The sequence below is a fragment of the Saccopteryx leptura genome, chromosome 3 (assembly GCF_036850995.1).
Source record: "Saccopteryx leptura isolate mSacLep1 chromosome 3, mSacLep1_pri_phased_curated, whole genome shotgun sequence".
Lineage (NCBI taxonomy): Eukaryota > Metazoa > Chordata > Mammalia > Chiroptera > Emballonuridae > Saccopteryx > Saccopteryx leptura.
Window position 1 is genome coordinate 5,214,413 of NC_089505.1, and position 21,460 is coordinate 5,235,872.

The following is a 21,460-nucleotide window of genomic DNA, read 5'->3' on the forward strand; positions in this document are numbered from 1 at the left end:
GCTGAGAGCAGGTGGATCAGGCTGGCTTCCACTTGGAAATACAGAAGGAATATCACGGAACATTCCAGGACCCACCCGAGCCCAGCAAACCCGTGTGTGTGTGTGTGTGTGTGTGTGTGTGTGTATGTGTGTGTGTGTTCCTCTGCCAGGTCAGCCATTTCTGTGGCTGTTATCATCTATAAAAAGGTGCCTTTCCCACCTCCATACTCAAGAATGCCTTTGTGGGGGGCTTGGAGGGAACCGGTGGAAAAGAAGGGTCTGGTCAGCGTGGATGCAAGGTCCCCAGGCTCCTCAGGTGGCCTGTTCCTTTCTTGCAAGGAAGTTGGGGGCCCCTGTGAGGCAGCTCTGCCAGAAGCTCCCCCCCCCCACAGTAGGAACGAGAACCTCAGTGGAGATGGCGGACGTGACCTGTGACCCTAAGGTCCGTGAGCCTCGCAGAGTCAAACAGAAAGCCTCTTCCGCAGGGTCCGGGAAGGCAGGCTCCGCGGAGGGAAGTGACCCCTGGGTCTGCCAGGAACGGGGCCCCACTGTGGTCAGGTGTGAAGGGAAACGACAAGGGGACATGGACGTCCCACCTCGTAGCGCTGGCCCAGGCTTGGGGACGAGCAGAGGGCGGGGGTCGGTGGGAAGGACAGCCTCCTGAGTCGTGTTGATCGAGACAGCCCCGGGGGCCAGGGGGCCCCGGGCCCTGAGGGGTGAAAGTGTGAGTCACCCTGTCTCCCTGTTGATCGATCTGTGGGTCCCTTGGCTATAACACTTTCAGTTTGTCCTAAGGCGTGGTTCACAGCCACACACTACTTGATAGTAAACACCTTTATGATGCTAGAATCCTTTTTCTTTAAAAAAAAAAATTTTTTTTTAAAAATACTGGCTTCTAAGAATGAGTTCCCCTAGTGCGCCATCAACGTCTATTTCTTCCCTCAATCGTCATATCTAATGCAAGGGCACTTGTTAGATTTGTTACCTGCCCTTGCATAAAGATCACGTCCCCTGTTTCTTTAGGGACTTGTGTTGTTTCTTTTTTTGTTATTATTGACATTTGGTTGATATGATTGACACGGCTGATATGACTGATAACACCGGATTAGTTTTAGGTGCACAACGTAACGATTGATATTTGTCTATGTTGATCCTGTGAAGTAAATGGTGGCCACAATAAGTCAAGTTAACGCTCGTCACTACGCATCGCAGTGTTGACCCCACATTGTCCCGTGATACTTCACATCCTTTTCTTCTTTTCATCCCCAAGTCACAACAAAACGAGCTGATGTTTATTAAGAGCTGCTTTAGGTGCTGTCTGAACTCTGTGACATGGCCCAACCCCATGAGTCCTGTGACACTGTGCGGCTGGCTCTGTTACGGTCTGTCACACAGAGGAGGGAACTGTGCCGTGAGACGGGCCGGTGACCTGCCTCTGGGGGCACTAACCACACGTCACCTCCTGTCCACATGCCCAGGTCTCCCCGGGCAGCGTACGGAGAGTCCCTGCTGACCGGCGAGGGCAGGTGGAGGCGTGGGGGTGTTGGAGGCTTTCTCCTGGGGGTGCCGGCCGGGCCTCCCGCTCCTCAGCTCCACTCCAGGCTGGATGTGCGTTCGGGGGAGGGGGGGAGTCATGATTATTTTTACACTCTGCAGAACCTAGATGGTTAACCATCTGCGTTTGGGCAAATAGGCGTTCCTTTTAAATAGGAAGTGGTAATTCAGCAATTTGCTTTTGGCCAATTCCCGTCTCTCTCTCTCTCTCTCTCTGCATTTTTCTTAATGACCGCTAGAAATCCGACCTTGTTCTCAGAACCCCACCGGTGTGGCGTGGGCACCTGGAGGGTCACCCGGGCGGGGGCGGGAGCAGCCTGACAGAACAGTTCTCTGTGGGTCACACACAGCGTCGCTCCAGGTAAGCGCGGCTACGCCACCTTCGCCCTTTTGCAAACGTCTCGGTGTCTTCTCTGGTCCCCTCGTCTCAGGCGTGGTGGACGTGGCACCGTTTTCCTCGAGGGTGCCCGCCCTTGACTAGACGCTCGCACTCTCAGACGCGGTCCTTCCAGTTTCAGCAGCAGCTCGGGGCTGTGGAGAAGTCCCCGGATCCTCTGAATGTACACTCAGTGGTTTCGCTCTGACCACCTTCCCCCGGAGCCTGGGTGATGGCTCGGGCACCACGTCTGGAGAGAAACACGGTTCTTTCCTTAACGATGTGCCCGCCAAGGGTTCGACGTGCTAAAAAGCAAAGCCAAGAGGTGTTTCTGGGGGCCGTGCACGAAGTGCTTTCTGCAACGCGGAGGTAAGGAGGTGGGCGTCTGGATTGGCTGGGGTCTGCGGTGGGGAGCTGATAAGGACAGCCCTGAAGAGAAATGGACCTGGCTCAGGGCAAAGCAGGAAAAGCTCTGATCACAGATGCAAATGTCACAGGAATGATGGAGCCTGTGTCTTGTGCCCATAGAAGGTACACAAAGATCTTTAGGAGAGTCTCCCACAGAACACCCCCCCCTGCCCCCGCCGCAGCCAAGCCTGCGGGGTGGGATGGGGGGTCAGAAGACGGACGTGGCAGAGGTCAGCACTGTGAAGGGATAAATGCAAGGTCTGCATGCAAGCGATTCTTAAGGATCCAAGTTCTGTAAATAACAAAGAAAACGGAAAAGCAGGATTTCAAACAAGCAAAGGGACCAGTGAGAGAAACAACCCAGGAACCTCTATACAAATCACTGGAAAAAACCTTTGGGCTGCTTTGGTAACTAACCGCTCTTACTCAAAAGCAGAAGGAAGCCCGAGGAGGGGTCGGCCCCGCTGGGGCGTGTCGGAGCCAGGCGAGCGCCCTGCGTGCCCAGGGATTCAGATGCCCTGAGAAAACACACCTTGATCCTGAGCGCCAACCGGCGCGGGAGCGGGCGCGCTGCGGGCACAGACCGGCGTGGGAGTGGGCACGCTGTGAGCACAGACCGGCGCGGGAGCGGGCGCTGCGGGCACAGACCGGCGCGGGAGCGGGAGCAGGCGCGCTGCGGGCACAGACCGGCGCAGGAGCGGGAGCGGGCGGCTGCGGGCACAGACCGGCGCGGGAGCAGCCGCGCTGCGGGCACAGACCGGCGCGGGAGCGGGCGCGCTGCGGGCACAGACCGGCGCGGGAGCGGGAGCGGGCGGCTGCGGGCACAGACCGGCGCGGGAGCGGGAGCGGGTGCGCTGCGGGCACGGACCGGCGCGGGAGCGGGAGCGGGTGCGCTGCGGGCACGGACCGGCGTGGGAGCGGGCGGCTGCGGGCACAGACCAGCGCGGGAGCGGGAGCGGGCGGCTGCGGGCACAGACCGGCGCGGGAGCGGGCACGCTGCGGGCACAGACCGGCGCGGGAACGGGCGCTGCGGGCACAGACCGGCGCGGGAGCGGGCACGCTGCGGGCACAGACCGGCGCGCTAGCGGGCGCGCTGCGGGCACAGACCGGCGCGGGAGCGGGCGCGCTGCGGGCACAGACCGGCGCGGGAGCGGGCGCGCTGTGAGCACAGACCGGCGCGGGAGCGGGCGCGCTGTGAGCACAGACCGGCGCGGGAGCGGGAGCGGGCGGCTGCGGGCACAGACCGGCGCGGGAGCGGGAGCGGGCGGCTGCGGGCACAGACCGGCACGGGAGCAGGCACGCTGTGAGCACAGACCGGCGCGGGAGCAGGCGCTGCGGGCACAGACCGGCGCGGGAGCGGGCGCTGTGGGCACAGACCGGCGCGGGAGCGGGCACGCTGTGGGCACAGACCGGCGCGGGAGCAGGCGCTGCGGGCACAGACCGGCGCGGGAGCGGGCGCTGTGGGCACAGACCGGCGCGGGAGCGGGCACGCTTCGGGCACAGACCGGCGCGGGAGCGGGCACGCTGTGGGCACAGACCGGCGCGGGAGCGGGCGCTGCGGGCACAGACCGGCGCGGGAGCAGGCGCTGCGGGCACAGACCGGCGCGGGAGCGGGCGCGCTGCGGGCACAGACCGGCGCGGGAGCGGGAGCGGGTGCGCTGCGGGCACAGACCGGCGCGGGAGCGGGAGCGGGTGCGCTGCGGGCACAGACCGGCGCGAGAGCGGGCACGCTGTGAGCACAGACCGGCGCGGGAGCGGGCACGCTGTGAGCACAGACCGGCGCGGGAGCGGGAGCGGGCGGCTGCGGGCACAGACCGGCGCGGGAGCGGGCACGCTGTGAGCACAGACCGGCGCGGGAGCGGGCACGCTGTGAGCACAGACCGGCGCGGGAGGGGGCACGCTGTGAGCACAGACCGGCGCGGGAGCGGGCGGCTGCGGGCACAGACCGGCGCGGGAGCGGGCGCTGCGGGCACAGACCGGCGCGGGAGCGGGAGCGGGCGGCTGCGGGCACAGACCGGCGCGGGAGCGGGCACGCTGTGAGCACAGACCGGCGCGGGAGCGGGCGCGCTGCGGGCACAGACCGGCGCGGGAGTGGGCACGCTGTGAGCACAGACCGGCGCGGGAGCGGGCGCGCTGCGGGCACAGACCGGCGCGGGAGCGGGCGCTGCGGGCACAGACCGGCGCGGGAGCGGGAGCGGGCACGCTGCGGGCACAGACTGGCGCGGGAGCGGGAGCGGGCGGCTGTGGGCACAGACCGGCGCGGGAGCGGGCGCTGCGGGCACAGACCGGCGCGGGAGCGGGAGCGGGCTGCTGTGGGCACAGACCGGCGCGGGAGCGGGCGCGGCGGGCACAGACAGGCGTGGGAGCGGGCGCTGCGGGCACAGACCGGCGCAGGAGCGGGCGACTGCGGGCACAGACCGGCGCGGGAGCGGGCGCTGCGGGCACAGACAGGCGCGGGAGAGGGCGCTGCGGGCACAGACCGGCGCAGGAGTGGGCGCTGCGGGCACAGACCGGCGCGGGAGAGGGCGCTGCGGGCACAGACCGGCGCAGGAGTGGGCGCTGCGTGCACAGACCGGCGAGGGAGCGGGCGCGCTGTGAGCACAGACCGGCGCGGGAGCGGGCGGCTGTGAGCACAGACCGGCGCGGGAGCGGGCCTGCCGACAGCAAAAGGCTGCCAAGTAAACGGGTTATTTAAGATCTTGGGGTGATTTTGCCCTCCTTCAGGAAGACCATTCTGGAGGGGAAATGAATTAGAATGGGCATAGCCACACGGTCTGAGATGAGCTGCTGTTTTCCCATCCATGAAGTGGGTGCACCATCTACCTCAGAAGGTTTGGTGAGGTTAGAGAAAGAGAATAGCTGTAAAGCAGTGACCCCGATGCTCAGAATGTACTTAGAACTTAATCTCCAGCACACACACGTGTCCACACACATGTACTCATGTGCATACACACATGCACACACACTCAACACACACATATGCATGAACACACAGCACACATGAACACACACATACACACACAAATACCCCCACACAGTACAAAACATGCCTGCACATGCATGTTCACACACAACACATGTACATACAATACACATAAACATGCCCGCAGCACATCTACACACACAATATACACAAACACACATGCATGCACACATCTGCACACACAGCACATCCATGCACATGTAATACACATGCACACAATGCATACCCACGGCATATACATGCGTACGTGTGTATCTATGCACACTGCACATCAGGCACACACACATGCATCCACACACATGTGCACACATTTTTTTTTCCGGTCTCATTCCCTGTCTTGCAGGCCATTGCTATCGATGAAAATAAGCACAGACTTTAAATCTTCTGCTTTGATTTAATTTTAATTTAAACTTGTGACTAAATTTGCTTAAGTTAACATTTTAACACAGTTATTCTTGCTGGTAGTATTTCAATAACATGATTAGAGATGTTTTCCCCATCTCTAGTATTCTTGGGTAAGCCCGCCCTTGGTCGAATGGACCAATGACTGGAGTGTGTCTGTTGGCCACACCTCCTCTGCTCCTGGGGTCCTGCAGCCCCTGTCTGCTCCCCCTTCACCGGGTCCCACCAGGGAGCTGACCACTAACTCCCTTTGAGGGGTTATTGCCTGTTAACTGATAACCAGCTAAGATGCTCACTGCTATGGACTTAAACTGTTTCCCACCTGTCCCTGGTCACCTGCATGTGTCTAGAGACTCCCAAAACCTCCCAGTCCAAAGAAAGGGGTTCCCCGAAGTTGAGGCCCCGGGGAGCCCTGTGGAGGAGGTGAGTGTGGGTGGCCCGGGAGGGCGGAGCACGCTGGCGGTCCCTTCACCGCCTGGGGTGGGTGGCCATCCATTCTGCACCTCGCTGGGCTGTGTCTGGTTTTCAGGGTGCATTCTTCCTGCTGTTGAACCAGTTCACCAATTTGCTGTCAGACTCAGCTATGCTGTCTTCTGCTAGTGGGACCTCACAAGAACAGTGCTAGGAAGCCACATTGTTCTATTGCAAAATGCAAGCTAATATTTTTAAATACAATGTTTAAAGGATTGCTCTAATGAGGTAACATTAAGGGCTTCTCAAAGTAACACTTTCTTCTCGTGTGTGGTAACAGAATCTTTGAAAGGTTAAAATTCAAGGTGGGAGGCTGTTGTTGCTCACCAAGTATGTGCATTGACTCTGGGGAGTCTGGCTCCTTTGCCGTTCATGGAAGGAGCTAATCTATTGACGTGGTTTCAAACTTTAAATTGTGGAACACGTATGAAGGTGTACTTACCGTGACGTACCTCTAAACAGGCAGAAGGGCCACTCCGAGACGCGGCTTGTGGTAAAAGTCGATTTCTAAGCACATCCAGAATGGGAGACAGCTGATCGGGAGCTGATTGGGGGCCCACACACTTGTGTTTTATGCATTTCTGAGCGGTGCAGACGGACCCACTAGAGACTGGCTGGAGGCCAGTATGTCACCCAAGGGCGCAGGACCCATGTGCCTCGGGGGGCCCCCTCGCAGGCTCCCTGTTAGCCCGGGGAGGCCGAGCTGGAGGTGAGCGGCGTGTGCACCTGTCAGTGAGTGGGTTAGCGAGCGATTCCTCAGGTCCGCCTGTCCCCAGTAGTCCCCGCTGGGTGAGGTGGTTTGGGAGGGGACGTGCTCCTTGGGGAGAACTCCGAAGAGCCACTGATCGGAGCATGATGCAGACATCTGAGAGGGGGGTGCGGTCAGCATCTATCTCCCAAACCGAGCTATCCCAGGGCAAGTTTTCTCCTCCCAACCCCAGGACTGACATCTAAATGCTGCTCTGTCCCTGTGTCCAGTCATCTGAATCCCCTATGATGCAACAATTCTATACGCGGCCACGCACGCCTTCCAATAACGAAGCCACTCGTGGGACCCATCCGTCTCACTGATATCAGACCTGACCCATGATTCAAAGACATAGGCAAGCACCGGGCAGACACACCCCTTTCTTGGAGAAGCCCCAAGCCCTCTGATAGCTTCCTCACCACGGGCTCTGGTGACAGATGGGCATGGGGCACCATGACAGTCCGTGTGAGAGCGCTGCTCTCAAAGGCGCCCTGGTTGTATCGCGGGATGGCCCAGGTAGAAGCCGCCTGGGAGCTTCGTGCCCGTGGTCCTCCATGGACGGGCGGCCCAGCGGTCCATAAAGTCCAGATCCGTGTGCAATAAGCCATCTGGACACATAGGGACAGTCTGCTGAAAGGCAGGTTTCTTCCCCTTTGTAAATGACGTTAGCACAGTTTCCAAGGCAGGCTGGTCACAGTTCCTCAGTCCTGGTGTTCTCCAGCTGGAAAGGGGGGGTGTCTTGGCTTACATTAACCCTTTCCTTCCCAAAGAGCAGTGCTCTGTGTCCAGAGATTCTTACTCAGTAGGTCTGATCTGCGTGATTCCGTCCTCACATCCCATAAGGGTCTCCCCCCCCCCACCCCCCACCCTGGGCTTGTCAGAGAGCTGGTCTTCTCCTAAGGCAGCCATGCCGTTCTTGGTGAGAGCTGTTCAAATAGTCTTCCTCATGCAAGGACAATTCTGCTCCTGCTGTCTCTACCCGCTGGGCGTATTCTCACCCTCGGGTGGGAGGAGGTTGTCAGTCTAGAGAGACCCTCTTTCAAGTGACACCAGGTAGTTGATGACCCCGCTCCTATCCAACTCCAATTCTCGGTTGGGCAGAGTGGTTTCTCTCCTCACCGTGGCCACTCTGCTTCAACTGCGTCCAGCCAGCCCCTTTTCCATCACTGGAAGTCACTCTAAGTCACTCTGTGAATCTGACCAGTGCTGGATGGATAGAACTATCACTTGCCCCATTCTAAACTTTTTTTCTTAAGCGAGAAGCGGGGAGGCAGAGAGACAGACTACTACATGCGACCCAAACTGGGATCCACCCGGCAAGCTCCCTGTGGGGTGATGTTCTGCATCTGGGGTCATTGCTTCGTTGCTCGGCAATTGAGCTATTTTAGCGCCTGAGGCAGAGGCCATGGAGCCATCCTCAGCACCTGGGGCCAACCGGCTCCAACCGAGCCATAGCTGCAGGAGAGGAAGAGAGATAGAGAGAGATAGAAGCAAGAGGGGGAGGGGTGGAGAAGCAGATGGTCACTTCTCCTGTGTGCCCTGGCCAGGAATCGAACCCGGGACTCCTGCACGCCAGGCCGACGCTCTACCACTGAGCTAACTGACTAGGGCTCATTCTAAACTCCTAAGTTTTAATGATTCATTGACTGAGCCCGGTCCTTTTTTTTTTTTTTTAAATGCTGCTGCCAGAGGGAATCACTACAAATTAGCAGCTTAAACAACCCCAATTCTGCACCTTCCCGTCTGTGGGTAAGAAGTCTGACACACAGGCCTCCCCAGGCTGAAATCGAGAAGTAGGCGGTGCTGTACTCCTCTGGGAATTTCTGAAAGAGGCTGCTTCCTCGCTCAGCTGGGCTGTGGCCAGAGCTCAGCTCTCTGTGGCTGTGCCACCAAGGTCCCCATTTGCATGTAGGCTGCCTGTGGAAGGCCATTCCCACGCGGGTCCCAGAGGCCACTGCATTGTGTAGCCTCTGGTCGCAGACCAGCAGTGGGGGCCAGGGTCCCTCTCGTGCTTGAGGACTCTTGTCCTCCCTCTGTCTCAGCCGGGAATGTATCTCTACTTTGAAGAGCTCATGATCACCTCGGGCCCATCTGGAGGACCCAGCACGCCCTCCCAGCTCAAGGTGGGTTCCCTCTTCCCTTCTGCCTTGTGGAGCCGCCTGTTTACGGGTTCCAGGGATTAGGACGGGACATCTTTGGGGCCAGGGTTTGCCCACCGCCAGGGCCAGTGCTGTCTCTGTGCGTCACACAGGTATCTGCTCTTAAGTATGAAAGCAGCCTGACCTGTGGGGGCACAGTGGATAAAGCCTCGACCTGGAACGCTGAGGTCGCTGGTTCAAAACCCTGGGCTTGCCTGGTCAAGGCAGAAATGAAAGTTGATGCTTCCTGCTCCTCCCTCCTTCTCTCTCTCTCTCTCTCTCTCTCTCTCTCTCTCTCTCTCCTCTCTCACTCAAAATGAATCAATAACATCTTATTTAAAAAATGGGGAAACCTTTAAAAAAAAGTATGAAAGTCACCGTGAGTGGGGGTGGAACTGTCGTGTGGGTGAACGTGCCGTTCGATGACCAGGCAAGGGCTGTGCCCACGTCCTGACTCATTCACTCGTCTCCTCAGGTAAAACTCCTCAAAGTTCTGCTGCCGCTCAGCTCCCCTCTGTTGTCTGTGTGGTGGGCGCTGCAGGTCTGCGTGCAGGACCTCCTGTGTCCCTGGCAGGGTTTCCTAGTCGGCTCTGCTGTGCTGGACTCTGCTCGGGGTTCTGTGCCCGGACTCGTTCCAGTGTGGGCCGCCGCCGTGTTCAGCCCGGACGAGCTGGCCTCCTCTATTTTCATCCCTGACGCTGGGGTCGACCCGGGCAGCTCATGGCTGCAGGCCAAGCACAGCGCCACCCCAGGGAGGGTCCCCAGACCACGAGCCAGCGTCCAGCTGTGCTTTCACCTGGCTCACGGCTGCAGGCCAAGCACAGCGCCACCCCAGGGAGGGTCCCGCACAAGGCGGCGTGAGGCGGTTCCCCTCGGGCAGTCCCCAGACCACGAGCCAGCGTCCAGCTGTGCTTTCACCTGGCTCACGCGTCCCCGTCCCGATTGCTTACACGTTTCAGGTTGAATCATAGATTCGCAATGTCTGCAACACCCCGCCCCAGCTGCTGTCCGCACAGTCGCCGGCCATGGTGACCGTGGCAACCGGGGCTGGGAGCTGACAGGGCTGTTGGCAGACGCACGTTGGCAGAGGGCGCCCTGTCCACCCCGAGCTCTCCTGTCTTTCTTTCTCGGTGACCTGGGGCCGCCCGCCCGCAGTCCACAGCAGCCGGCCTCTCCCGGAGGCACAGGCAGTGAAGGTCGCTCTGTCACTGGGTCCTTATGCAGGTCCATTCTCCAGGACTCCCCAGGCGTCATTGTTGGGGCCGGGCACCCTAACTTCCAGGGCCTCGTCTGGTTCCACATGGTGACAGACACCCCAGGGGACGGGAGGATGAAGACGCCCCGTCAGGCAGGTGGTGACAGTGAGTCACTGGTAGGGTGGCGCGCCCCTCGAGGCAGCCGGATGCAAGAAGAGAACCCTCTCTCACTTTGGCAAAACCCCAACTGGCAGTACAGCCCTTCCTTCTAACGTGCTGTCACGCGATTCCCCACTGGGGACCTCAGAGCCCTCCCTCCCGGGGACAGTTCAGAAGCTCGTCCTCCCTCTGCTCTTCACACCAGCTGGCTTTGCAGAAGCATGTGTGTACCGTCTGCCCGAGAAACCTGACTTAGGAAATACGGAATTGTGAGGGCTCATTGCAGCCAGGTGCGTCTTAGACGTGACTTAGGGACCGGAGAGAGGTCAGGGGTGAGGAGTGCGTGCGGGGAGGAAAACGGGGCGTCAGGACAAGGGGGGCCGGCCCCCATTCCGAGGAGCTTCACAGGGTGTCGATCGTGGGGTCCCCGAGAGACGGACAGACAGCCGAGTGCATTCACCGGCCTCTGCCTGCTCCAACCTCACCAACCAGCTCACTGCGCTCTGTTCATCAGCGAAGGCGCAGAAATATCTATTTTAAAACTTCTCAGAGTCTTTTTCCCCCGTCACAATTTTCATAACGGGAGCAGCCTTGTCTCCAGAGAGCATGGCAGTCGCTGCTCACGAGCGGAGGCGATTTATGCGAACAGAAATAGGCCCGGGCTCCCCAACATGTCGTGGTTGGCACTGTGTCACCAACACGATTTCTCCGAAACAACACACGTGATTTTTGTGGTGAAGATGGCGGTCTGGAGGCAGGTTGAATCATTTCCAGTCACTGTGGGGGGGGGGGGGCAGAGGGGGGGCTGCCGCACACATGCACGCAGCCACGGTCTCTGAGTGGAGAGTCCTGATTCTTAACCGTAACAGCGCTGGTTTCATCGTTATTTGGGTTCGTGTACCGTGTATACCGCGCAGGTCCGAAGCACCATCCGTAAGCAACACGGAGTTTCCATGTTTGGGGTGACTATGATTTGTTCTGCCATCCTAATCAAAACTAAGAACAGCCTGACCAGGTGGTGGCACAGTGGATAGAGCGTCAGCCTGGGATGTGGAGGACCCAGGTTCGAGACCCCGAGGTTGCCAGCTTGAGCATGGGCTCATCAGGTTTGAGCAAAGCCCACTAGCTTGAGCCCAAGGTCGCTGGCTCCAGCAAGGGGTCACTCGGTCTGCTGAAGGCCCGTGATCAAGGCACATATGAGAAAGCAATCAATGAACAACTAAGGTGTCACAACGAAAAACTGATGATTGATGCTTCTCATCTCTCTTCGTTCTGGTCGGTCTGTCCCTGTCTGTCCCTCTCATTGACTCTCTCTTTGTCTTTGAAAAAAACAAACAAACAAACAAAAACTAAGAACAAGTTGGAGGACATTAAAATGGCGCCTCCCACACGAACATCATTCAGGGCAATCGTCTAGCGCAGGGGTCCCCAAACTACGGCCCGTGGGCCACATGCGGCCCCCTGAGGCCATTTATCTGGCCCCCGCTGCACTTCCGGAAGGGGCACCTCTTTCATTGGTGGTCAATGAAAGAAGCACATTGACCATCTCATTAGCCAAAAGCAGGCCCATAGTTCCCATTGAAATACTGGTCAGTTTCTTGATTTAAATTTACTTGTTTTTTATTTTAAATATTGTATTTGTTCCCATTTTGTTTTTTTACTTTAAAATAAGATATATGCAGTGTGCATAGGGATTTGTTCATAGTTTTTTTTATAGTCTGGCCCTCTAACGGTCTGAGGGACAGTGAACTGGCCCCCTGTGTAAAAAGTTTGGGGACCCCTGGTCTAGCGCCTCCGAGCATCCAGCCAGCTCCTCCCGCCGACCCAGCCCACGAGACAGCCTTGCCCGACAGCGGACTTCCCTCCACCCAGAGCCAGCCCCTTGCTTCTCTGCGCACCCACTGTGGTTGCCAGGGTCCCACAGGGTCAGCACGTTCCCTGACAACTTCTTGACGCTGGAGCAGGCGTCTGACTCCACCTCAGTGCTCACCCTCAGTAGACATTCACAAACGCTTGTTGAACTGAATTAAGGCTGAGTTCAGAAAGACTGTGTCTCTTCGTGTGGTCAAGGTATTTCCCTTCCCGTGGGTGTTAGCTTGGGCGTGGCATGCCGGCTCTTCTGGGCAGCCTGTCCCTGCTGCCCACACCCGTCAGGATGGACCCCACCTCTGTGTGGCGTGGGTCGTGGTGTGCCAGCCCCACTAGTGAACGTCTGGAGACCCCCCCCACCCTTGGTCTGGCATTTGGTCCAACACAGCCCCTTCCCGCAGTCCCTGCTGTGGCCCTGTGGCCCCCACGGCCATGCCTTCCCCCAGCTGGCTCCCCCACCCCTTCCTGCTTCACACCCTTCCCACCGTCTGCACCTTTCCACCCACTGCCCACGCAGCGCCCACGCCTCCTTAGTCCCCGGGGGGCCCCTTTCTTTGACCTTGAGCACCTGCTGCCTGCACATTTGTATGGAACTGTTGGGGGTTATTTTATCTATCTATCTATCTATCTATTTATATTAAGTGAGAGGAGGGGGAGGCAGGGGGACAGATTCCCGCATGCGCCCAACCAGGATCCACCCGGCATGCCCACCAGGGGGCGATGTTCTGCCCATCTGGGGCGTTGCTCTGTTGCAACCGGAGCCATTCTAGCACCCGAGGCAGAGGCCACAGAGCCGTCCTCAGCATCTGGGGCCAACTGGCTCGAATTGAGCCATGGATGTGGGAGGAGAAGAGAGAGAGAAAGACAGAAAGGAGAGGAAGAAGGGTGGAGAACAGATAGGTGCTTCTCCTGTGTGCCCTGGCCAGGAATTGAACCCTGGACTTCCACACACTGGGCCGATGCCCTACCACTGAGCCAACCGGCCAGGGCCTGCAGTTATTTTAAAACTGATTTTATTGATATATGAATGCAATAAATGTCACTGATTTGAAATACAGGCATATGGAGCATTTGGCTGCAGGCCACCACAACACAGCAATATCGCAATTCAGCATGTCACACGAATTCTTGATTTTCCAGTTCATATAAAAGTTATGCTTCCGCCACACTGTAGCTTAGTAAGTGTGCAATAGCATTGTCTAAAAATGTGTACATGTCTTAAATACTTTGTTGCTAAGAAGGAAATGCTAACCATCATCTGAGCCTGTTGGAGAAATGGGGCCGATACACTTGCTCAGTGCAGGTTGCCACAAACCTTCCTCTGGTTAAAAAAGTGCAGTATCTTCTGCGTGCAGTAAGAGGGGGTGAGAGACACACCACCTGCACCACCTTCCCAGCCAATCTCTTCTCAGGCCCGCCCAGATGACCACGGGCTTGATTTCCACCACTGTTGTGTTGCCTTTTCTAGAATGTCGTCTAAATGCAACAATGCAGCACCTGGTCTTAGATGTCTGGATTCTTTACCCAGCAAACCCCTTTGAGAGTCACCGTGTTGGAGCGCATGCTGGTAGCGTGTTCTCTTTTCCCGTTGAGCAGTGTCCCACCACGTGGGGGTGGGACGAGTTACTTATCTGCTCACCAGCTGATGGAGAGTTGGGTTCTTCCTGTTTGGGGTTGTTATGAATAAGTTTTTGGTCCTGGAAGTGGGTGGCTCAGTGGACACAACATTAACACGGTGCTCCAGAGACTGCGGTCGGAGCATGTACAAGAAGCAATCAATCAGCGTGCAACTACACGGGACAACCAAGGGCAACAACAGAGTTGGGGCTCCCCTCTCTCCCTCCCTCTCTGGTTCTCCCCCCCCCCCCGGAAATCGATGGGAAAATTAACAACAAAAACAAAGAGTGAGCTTGCTGTGCACGTTCAAGTGTGAGCCTTTCGTTTTCACTTCTCTTGGGTGCAGGGGTCGGAGCCAGGGGCTGATTCATACGGTAAGTGCCTGTTTAGCTTTTAAGAATCAGCCACATGGCTTTCTGTGCTGAGGAGTGCTGCTCTCCACCACAGGCGTCTGAGAGCGCTGCCGCCTTCATCCTCATCTGCACCCCTTCCCCGGGGTCTCATCTGCCCCCTAACTCTAGCCCTCGGAGTGGGCGTGAGGTGACGTCCCCGCCACAGCATCGGGGTGCGTTTCTCCAATGCTGAAGGGTGCTGAATGAACCTCTAGCCCAGGGGTCCCCAAACTACGGCCTGTGGGCTGCATGTGGCCCCCTGAGGCCATTTATTCAGCCCCCGCCACACTTCCGGAAGGGGCACCTCTTTCATTGGTGGTCAGTGAGAGGAGCATAGTTCCCATTGAAATACTGGTCAGTGTGTTGATTTAAATCTACTTATTCTTTATTTTAAATATTGTATTTGTTCCCGTTTTGTTTTTTTACTTTAAAATAAGATATGTGCAGTGTGCATAGGGATTTGTTCATAGTTTTTTTTATAGTCCGGCCCTCCAACGGTCTGAGGGACAGTGAACTGGCCCCCTGTGTAAAAAGTCTGGGAACCCCTGCTTCAGCCTCTTGTGTTTATTTGCAATCAAGCATTTTCTCCGGTGAGTTGAATTCAGTTTTTTTGTTTTGTTTTGCCTGTTTCTTATTGAGGTGTGTTTCTTCTTGACCGTGAGTTTTAAGAGGTCTTTGCACATTCCGGATACAAGCCGTGATCAGACGTAAGTTTCCAAAAAAAAAAAAAAGAATTCTCATTTGATGCTTTGTTGTTTTTTCATCCTTGAAGTGTCTTTCAAAGAGAGGAAGTTTTAAATCCCGATCAAGCACCGTTGAACAAGGCTTTAACAATTCATGCTTTTCGCAATGTATATAAGAAATCTCTTTCATTCCCAAGGGCACAAAAGATCTATGTTTCTGCTGGATATATTTTTGGTTTTAGCTCTCTCAAACTCATTTGAAGTTATTTTCTTTTTATTTTTTTTTTGCCTATGGTGTGAGGTAAGGAATAGAGTCTATTTCTTTTATATGCGCCTATCCAGTGGTTTCCGTGCCGTTTATTGAGAAGACTGTTTTGTCCCCACTGAGTTACAATCAGCACCTTAGCTGTGGATCAGTAGACCACGTATGCGGGGGGCCTCTTTCTGGACGCATTCTGTCTCACTGATCGTATGTGTCTCCCCTTTATGTCATGATGGCTGTAGTGTCTTAGGAAGCTTTGCTATCAGGTAGTGTGAGTCATGCATCTTCTTCTTCTTATTATTACTCTTCCCCCAAAATTGTCTTGGCTATTCTAAGTCCCTTGGATTTTTTGTATACATTTTAGAATCATCTTGTCAATTTCTACAAAAAACGTCTTTGCCACGATGGTGATTTAGATGATGTTGTGTCTCTAGGTTAATTAGGAGAGAGCTGACAATGAACACGGAACCCCTTGATCCTGAACGTGACGCCATCTTCCCATTAGTTTAGGTCGTATTTTGATGCGTCTTGGCAAGGCTGTGCAGTTTTCAGCATATAAAGCTTGTATAAACTTTACTAGATGTATTCCTGAGGACATCACTTCATGTTTCTTTGATCTGCTTATCACTTTTGTTTCTCAGGTTCAATTTCCAAATGCTTGTTGCTAGGATGCAGCATTTGTGTATATAGAGAGAGTGTCACAGTGTCTCATCTGATGTCCATAAACCTTGTATTTTACGTGTGGTATCCTTCATCTATGGAATCTTTATTTGGGTCTTTTTATATCTTTCAGGGCCTTCCTTGTTACGTTTATGCTCTTCTCTCCCTTCTTGAATGCACGGAGTACATTTACAGTACTTTTATAGTAGGTTTTGGAGCACTTTTTTCTGCTAAGTCTATCATCTCTGTCACTTTTCTGTTTCTCCACACACACACACACACACAGGTCATGTTTTCCTGTTTCCTTGAATGTCCGTGTCTTAGGGAGGCTGAGCTGTACGACAACGTACCACAGTCCAGGGGCTGACACACAGACGTTCATTCCTCTCAGTTCTCGGGGCTGGAAGTCTAGGGTCCAGGTGCTTCTGTCTGGTGAGGGCACTTCCCGGTCTTCAGACTTCGCTCTGCGTCCGCACCTGCAGAGAGCAGAGACGGAGGATGCAAGCTCTCGAGTGTCTATTCTCCCGAGGGTCCATATCCCACGCAGGCGGGGTGGCCCCACCTCCAGATGCCATCCCACTGGGGACTCGGCTTCAGCATACGAATTTTGGAGAGACACAAGCATTTGAGCTACTGCCATCTAGAAACTTTTGTTCCTATGCCTGACATCGTGGTGGTCTGGGGCTTTCCTCTGGAATGCAGTTCTAGCACCGGAACCAAATGGGGCAGTTGAACTGTGCTCTCAAGCTTTGTTGTGGCAGGGACCGGGCAGCACTGAATGTGGGATCATTCTCGCCCCACTGCCCCCGAGGAGGCAGCCCTCTGAGGATGCCACCCGACCGATGCCCGTGACTTGGGACGAGGGACGCTCTGTCCACGGGAGAGACCTGTTTCCAGCCTGCGAGAGCTCTGGGGGCTCTTCTGCCCCCCTTTCTGGTAGCTCTTCGTCCAGCCCTGTGTGGCTTCCTCTCCAGGACTCCTCATTCTTCCGAGTGTCGCCCCCTCCTCTCTCCTCTCTTGCTCTGCAAAGGGCAGCTGCCCTGGACCCCTGACCCTCCTTCCCTCAACTCGGTGAGATCGGCCCTCTCTGCTCAGGGGATTCCCCCGCTCTCCGCTGGGAAACAGCTTCCGGTGTAAGCTGGGGGCTTTCTCTCCTCCTGGTCAGGAGCTGCACTTCTGTGACGGCCGCCACCCATGTCCGAACACGGCCGCTCACTGTGTTTAACGGGTGGCGCTGGTGGCGGGCTGCCGCGGAGCTGGTCTCTGCTAACCCACCCTGGCTGGAGGCGCCAGTCTCGCCGGCAGGTTCCGGCTGATGTGCGCGCGCCGAGGGCCCATTCCATGCGTCGTGTATCTCCGCACGTGTGTCTGCCCGCGGACGCTCTGCACGCGTGTATCTCCTCCCGTGTGTCTGCCCGCGGACGCTCTGCGCGCGTGTATCTCCGCACGTGTGTCTGCCCGCGGACGCCCTGCGCGCGTGTATCTCCTCCCGTGTGTCTGCCCGCGGACGCTCTGCGCGCGTGCATCTCCGCACGTGTGTCTGCCCGCGGACGCTCTGCGCGCGTGTATCTCCGCACGTGTGTCTGCCCGCGGACGCCCTGCGCGCGTGTATCTCCGCACGTGTGTCTGCCCGCGGACGCCCTGCGCGCGTGCATCTCCGCACGTGTGCCTGCCCGCGGACGCCCTGCGCGCGTGCATCTCCGCACGTGTGCCTGCCCGCGGACGCCCTGCGCGCGTGCATCTCCGCACGTGTGTCTGCCCGCGGACGCCCTGCGCGCGTGTATCTCCGCACGTGTGTCTGCCCGCGGACGCCCTGCGCGCGTGTATCTCCGCACGTGTGTCTGCCCGCGGACGCCCTGCGCGCGTGTATCTCCGCACGTGTGTCTGCCCGCGGACGCTCTGCGTGCCCATGCTCTGTGCCCCCACGCGCCCGGTCAGCAGCGCCCCGTGGGTGACAGCAAAGGGCCGAGGTGGCCCCCGCCTCCGCCCCCTCCAGCCTCGTATTCAGAGTGACGGACGGGCAGCCAGTGACAGCTCCAGGCGTCAGGAAGGCGGGGCATTGAGGCCACCAATCCGTGACGGTGTGAGCAACGACGTCAGCGTCACATCACACAGAGGACGCTCGGGCCTCCCCTGCAGGTCAGTGTGGATCCCGACGTGGGAGGAAGTCGGTGCAACGCACACTCACCCAGAAGGGCGCTCTGGACCCGCGTGTTGCTTCCTCCTCCCACATCGGGGTCCACACTGACCTGCAGGTGAGCACCGGCCGGCACGCGGGACGGGTGATGGGGGAGTCTCACCTCTCAGCCAGCGCACCCGCCGCCTGCACTTCTGTTATTGCTGCTTCTTGACCCCTCAGGGCAGCCGGCGGGGCTGGGAGAAGCGGGGAGTGTGCGGGGAGCACACTGCAGGTGAGCACAGAGGGTTCTGGGCCAGGGGTCTGGTTGGGGGGTGGGATGCTGGTGACAGAGAGCAAAGCAGGATGTAGCACCAACCGGAGACAAACGAGTGAGCGTGAAAACAGCAGAAACGTCCTCCCCGACTGCGTTTGTTCCAAGTGACCAATGTCAGCGTCCTTGGCGCTAGGACTGCAGCTCTACCTTTCACTCACCTGCTGGCCAACGTCCAGAGCCCGGCCCTCTCGGCGTTCCAGCGCCTGGCACGCTCAGGGGAGGTGTCCGACGGTCAAGAGGGCTCGGGCAGCCGGTCGCACTGCTGCACAGACGTGCAATGCTTGGTATTCCTCTTCAGCTGGAGCTGCCCGGTCATCTGCTGGGGATGCCCTCCCCGGCCTGGCCCTGTGGCCATCCTCCGTGGACACCCCAAGCCAGTCTGTGCATGGAGCCATGCCTAATCATGCCGGCTCTGACCCCTGAGCCCCCGACACTGGTTTCTGAGGCTCTGCTGTGACTGCCCCGGCAGATGAGTGGTTACTCAGTAGACTGTGCCCTGGACATATTTGTAGCTTTTATTCCTACTGCCTTTCCCGGCCAGAGAGTCTGGTTTAGCATATAATCATGAGAGGGACTGTCACATTCAAACTTTGAAAAAAAATCAAACACCACCAACAAAAACGATCAATGATTCTCACATGCCCGCGTGGGTGAAAAACTACCCAACTGTATTATAAACAGCCTGCAGGCTGGAGCCGTAAGATAGAAATGCTTTGGACCTTGCTTCACTTTTATACATTCTGTTCGGGGAAACCTTGTTGGTGGTGCCTGAAACTTTGCGTGAAGACTTTTGTGCAGGTCAACGTCTGTGGTTTTGCGGACAAAGCCCCTGTTGTGACGACTGCGGGCACCCCGTCCGGGTGAGCCCATTCCTGTGTGGGGCTGTCTAAGACCAGGGTCACCTGCTCGTGATGGTGACCGTCGACCCCCAGAGACTAGAGGACGTGCCGTCTGGCCCGTTACAGAACGGGGGGGGGGGCAACCCCCCGCGGCGAATGGGTGTTTTTGGGGTGGCGCACAGGTGTGCACTCCTCCTGTTCGATTCGGATGGAGGCTCCGGCGTTCCTGGAGCACGTGTCCTGACAGTGTGCTCTGCTTCCTTCCTGCTCAGGTCGGCTCTCCCTGTCACCTCCGCTGAGGAGCGAGGGGTGAGGCCCGCCGCCTTCTCCATCGGCCCGGATCTCCGCCCAGGTCCCGCGGGACAAGGAGCATGGTGAGTGTGAGCGTCACTTGGGCCGGGAGTGTGAGTCTGGCCGTTGGGGAACGACCGACAGCTAACCCCACCCTCGCTCGTTTTCCAGGAGCAGATAGACTACAGCAGCGGGTACTTCTACGACGACGGCGGCAATGAAAACGCCAGTGCGGATTACCTCCCGTCCAATGACACAGCCCCGTGCAGCCTGCAGGAGGTCCGGGACTTCTCCAGGCTGTTCCTGCCGGTCGCCTACTCTCTGATCTGCGTCTTCGGCCTCCTGGGCAACGTCCTGGTGGTGATCACCTTCGCCTTCTATAAGAAGGCCAAGTCGATGACCGACGTGTACCTCTTGAACATGGCCGTGGCGGACATCCTGTTCGTCCTGACCCTGCCGTTCTGGGCGGTGACGCACGCCGAGGGCCAGTGGGTCTTCAGCAACGACGCGTGCAAGCTGGTGAGAGGCATCTACGCCGTCAACTTCAACTGCGGGATGCTGCTGCTGGCCTGCGTCAGCCTGGACCGCTACATCGCCATCGTCCAGGCCACCAAGTCCTTCCGCCTCCGCTCCAGGACGCTGGCGCACCGCCGGGCGATCTGCCTGGCGGTGTGGGCGCTGTCGGTCCTCATCTCCGTGGCCACCTTCACCTTCAACCAGAAGTACGTGCCGCAGGGCGGCAAGGCGCCGGTCTGCGAGCCGCGCTACCGCCAGGTGTCCGCGCCGCTGCAGTGGAAGCTGCTGATGCTGGGGCTGCAGCTGCTGTTCGGCTTCTTCGTCCCGCTCGTCTTCATGACCTTCTGCTACCTGTTCATCGTCCGGACCCTCCTGCGGGCCCAGAACTCCCAGCGGCACCGGGCCGTCCGCGTGGTCCTGGCGGTGGTCCTGGTCTTCCTGGCCTGCCAGGTCCCTCACAACGTGACGCTCCTGGTGACGGCCGCCAACCTGGGGAGGGTGAACCGCTCCTGCCGCGGCGAGAAGGCGCTGGACTACGTCAGGAACGGCACGGAGGTCCTGGCCTTCCTGCACTGCTGCCTCAACCCCGTGCTCTACGCCTTCATCGGCCAGAAGTTCAGGAGCTACTTCCTGAGGATCATGAAGGACCTGCTCTGTGTCAGGAGGAGGCCGAAGGCCCCGGGCTTCTCCTCCTGCCGGCTGCACTCGGACACCTACGTCGCCCGGCAGAACAGCGAGACGGCCGACGTCGACAACCCCTCGTCCTTCACCATGTGAGGTTCCCCGGGGCGGGAGGTGGCCGCGCGCCCCCCGCCCCCCGACACGCGGGAACGTGGACACTGAGCGCAGGGGAGCCGTGTCTTCCCCGTGGGACCAGGGCTGTGAGACTTTCTATGGGGCTGGGGCTGGGGGGGCGGGCTGTGACGTGGGGGGGGCGTCTCCCAGCTCCACGTGACCAGATTGCTGGGACCCTGGTCTTTACAGCCGGCCTCCCACAGGGCGGCAGGCTTCGGGAAATGCTGGATTCCGGGGATGTGCTTACGAACGCGAACGTTTTCAGACGCTCTGTGTGCAGCGGCCTCCACACCACAATTTCCTCCCGTCGGAGCCAACGAACGGACAAACAAACAAAAAAAAATCACACGGTTTGAAAAACCAAACCAGAAAAAATAAAATAAAATAAAAAGCCCTCATACCACGCATTCTAGGCCAAGGGTCAAACATTTTGTCCACCGGAGTGTCTGCTGTTGCTACACAGAGGTAGCTGAGGACCGGCCGACGTGTCAGCCCGTGCCCGTCCGGCGCGTGTGGCAACCGTCGGGTTGCAGAGGGCGTGGGGAGAAGATGCTCAGAGCAGTGGCTGAAATGCTGACCAGAGAGATGGGCGAGGCTGGACGAGTGCTCTGACGTCACCACGGGTCTGGCTTCGGGCCGTCACGGGCCATCCGGAGGGGGACGTTTGCT

The 21,460-nt window shown here is 57.9% G+C and overlaps 1 protein-coding gene across 3 annotated transcripts; it reads left to right on the forward strand.

Moving 5' to 3' along the window:
- The first annotated feature begins 1,806 nt into the window (after window positions 1-1,806).
- On the forward strand, window positions 1,807-20,796 carry CCR6 (C-C motif chemokine receptor 6). 3 transcript variants are annotated; one of them, XM_066372879.1, is made up of 3 exons: window positions 1,807-1,894; window positions 19,462-19,563; window positions 19,652-20,796. In XM_066372879.1, the coding sequence occupies exons 2-3, from the start codon at window positions 19,561-19,563 to the stop codon at window positions 20,771-20,773; spliced, it is 1,125 nt and encodes a 374-aa protein (XP_066228976.1). In that variant the 5' UTR covers window positions 1,807-1,894; window positions 19,462-19,560; the 3' UTR covers window positions 20,774-20,796. The 3 variants fall into 3 exon arrangements, with proteins under 3 accessions (XP_066228976.1, XP_066228977.1, XP_066228975.1); XM_066372880.1 differs by lacking the exon at window positions 1,807-1,894 and adding an exon at window positions 2,190-2,278; XM_066372878.1 differs by lacking the exon at window positions 1,807-1,894 and adding an exon at window positions 8,885-9,044.
- Window positions 20,797-21,460: the final 664 nt, after the last annotated feature.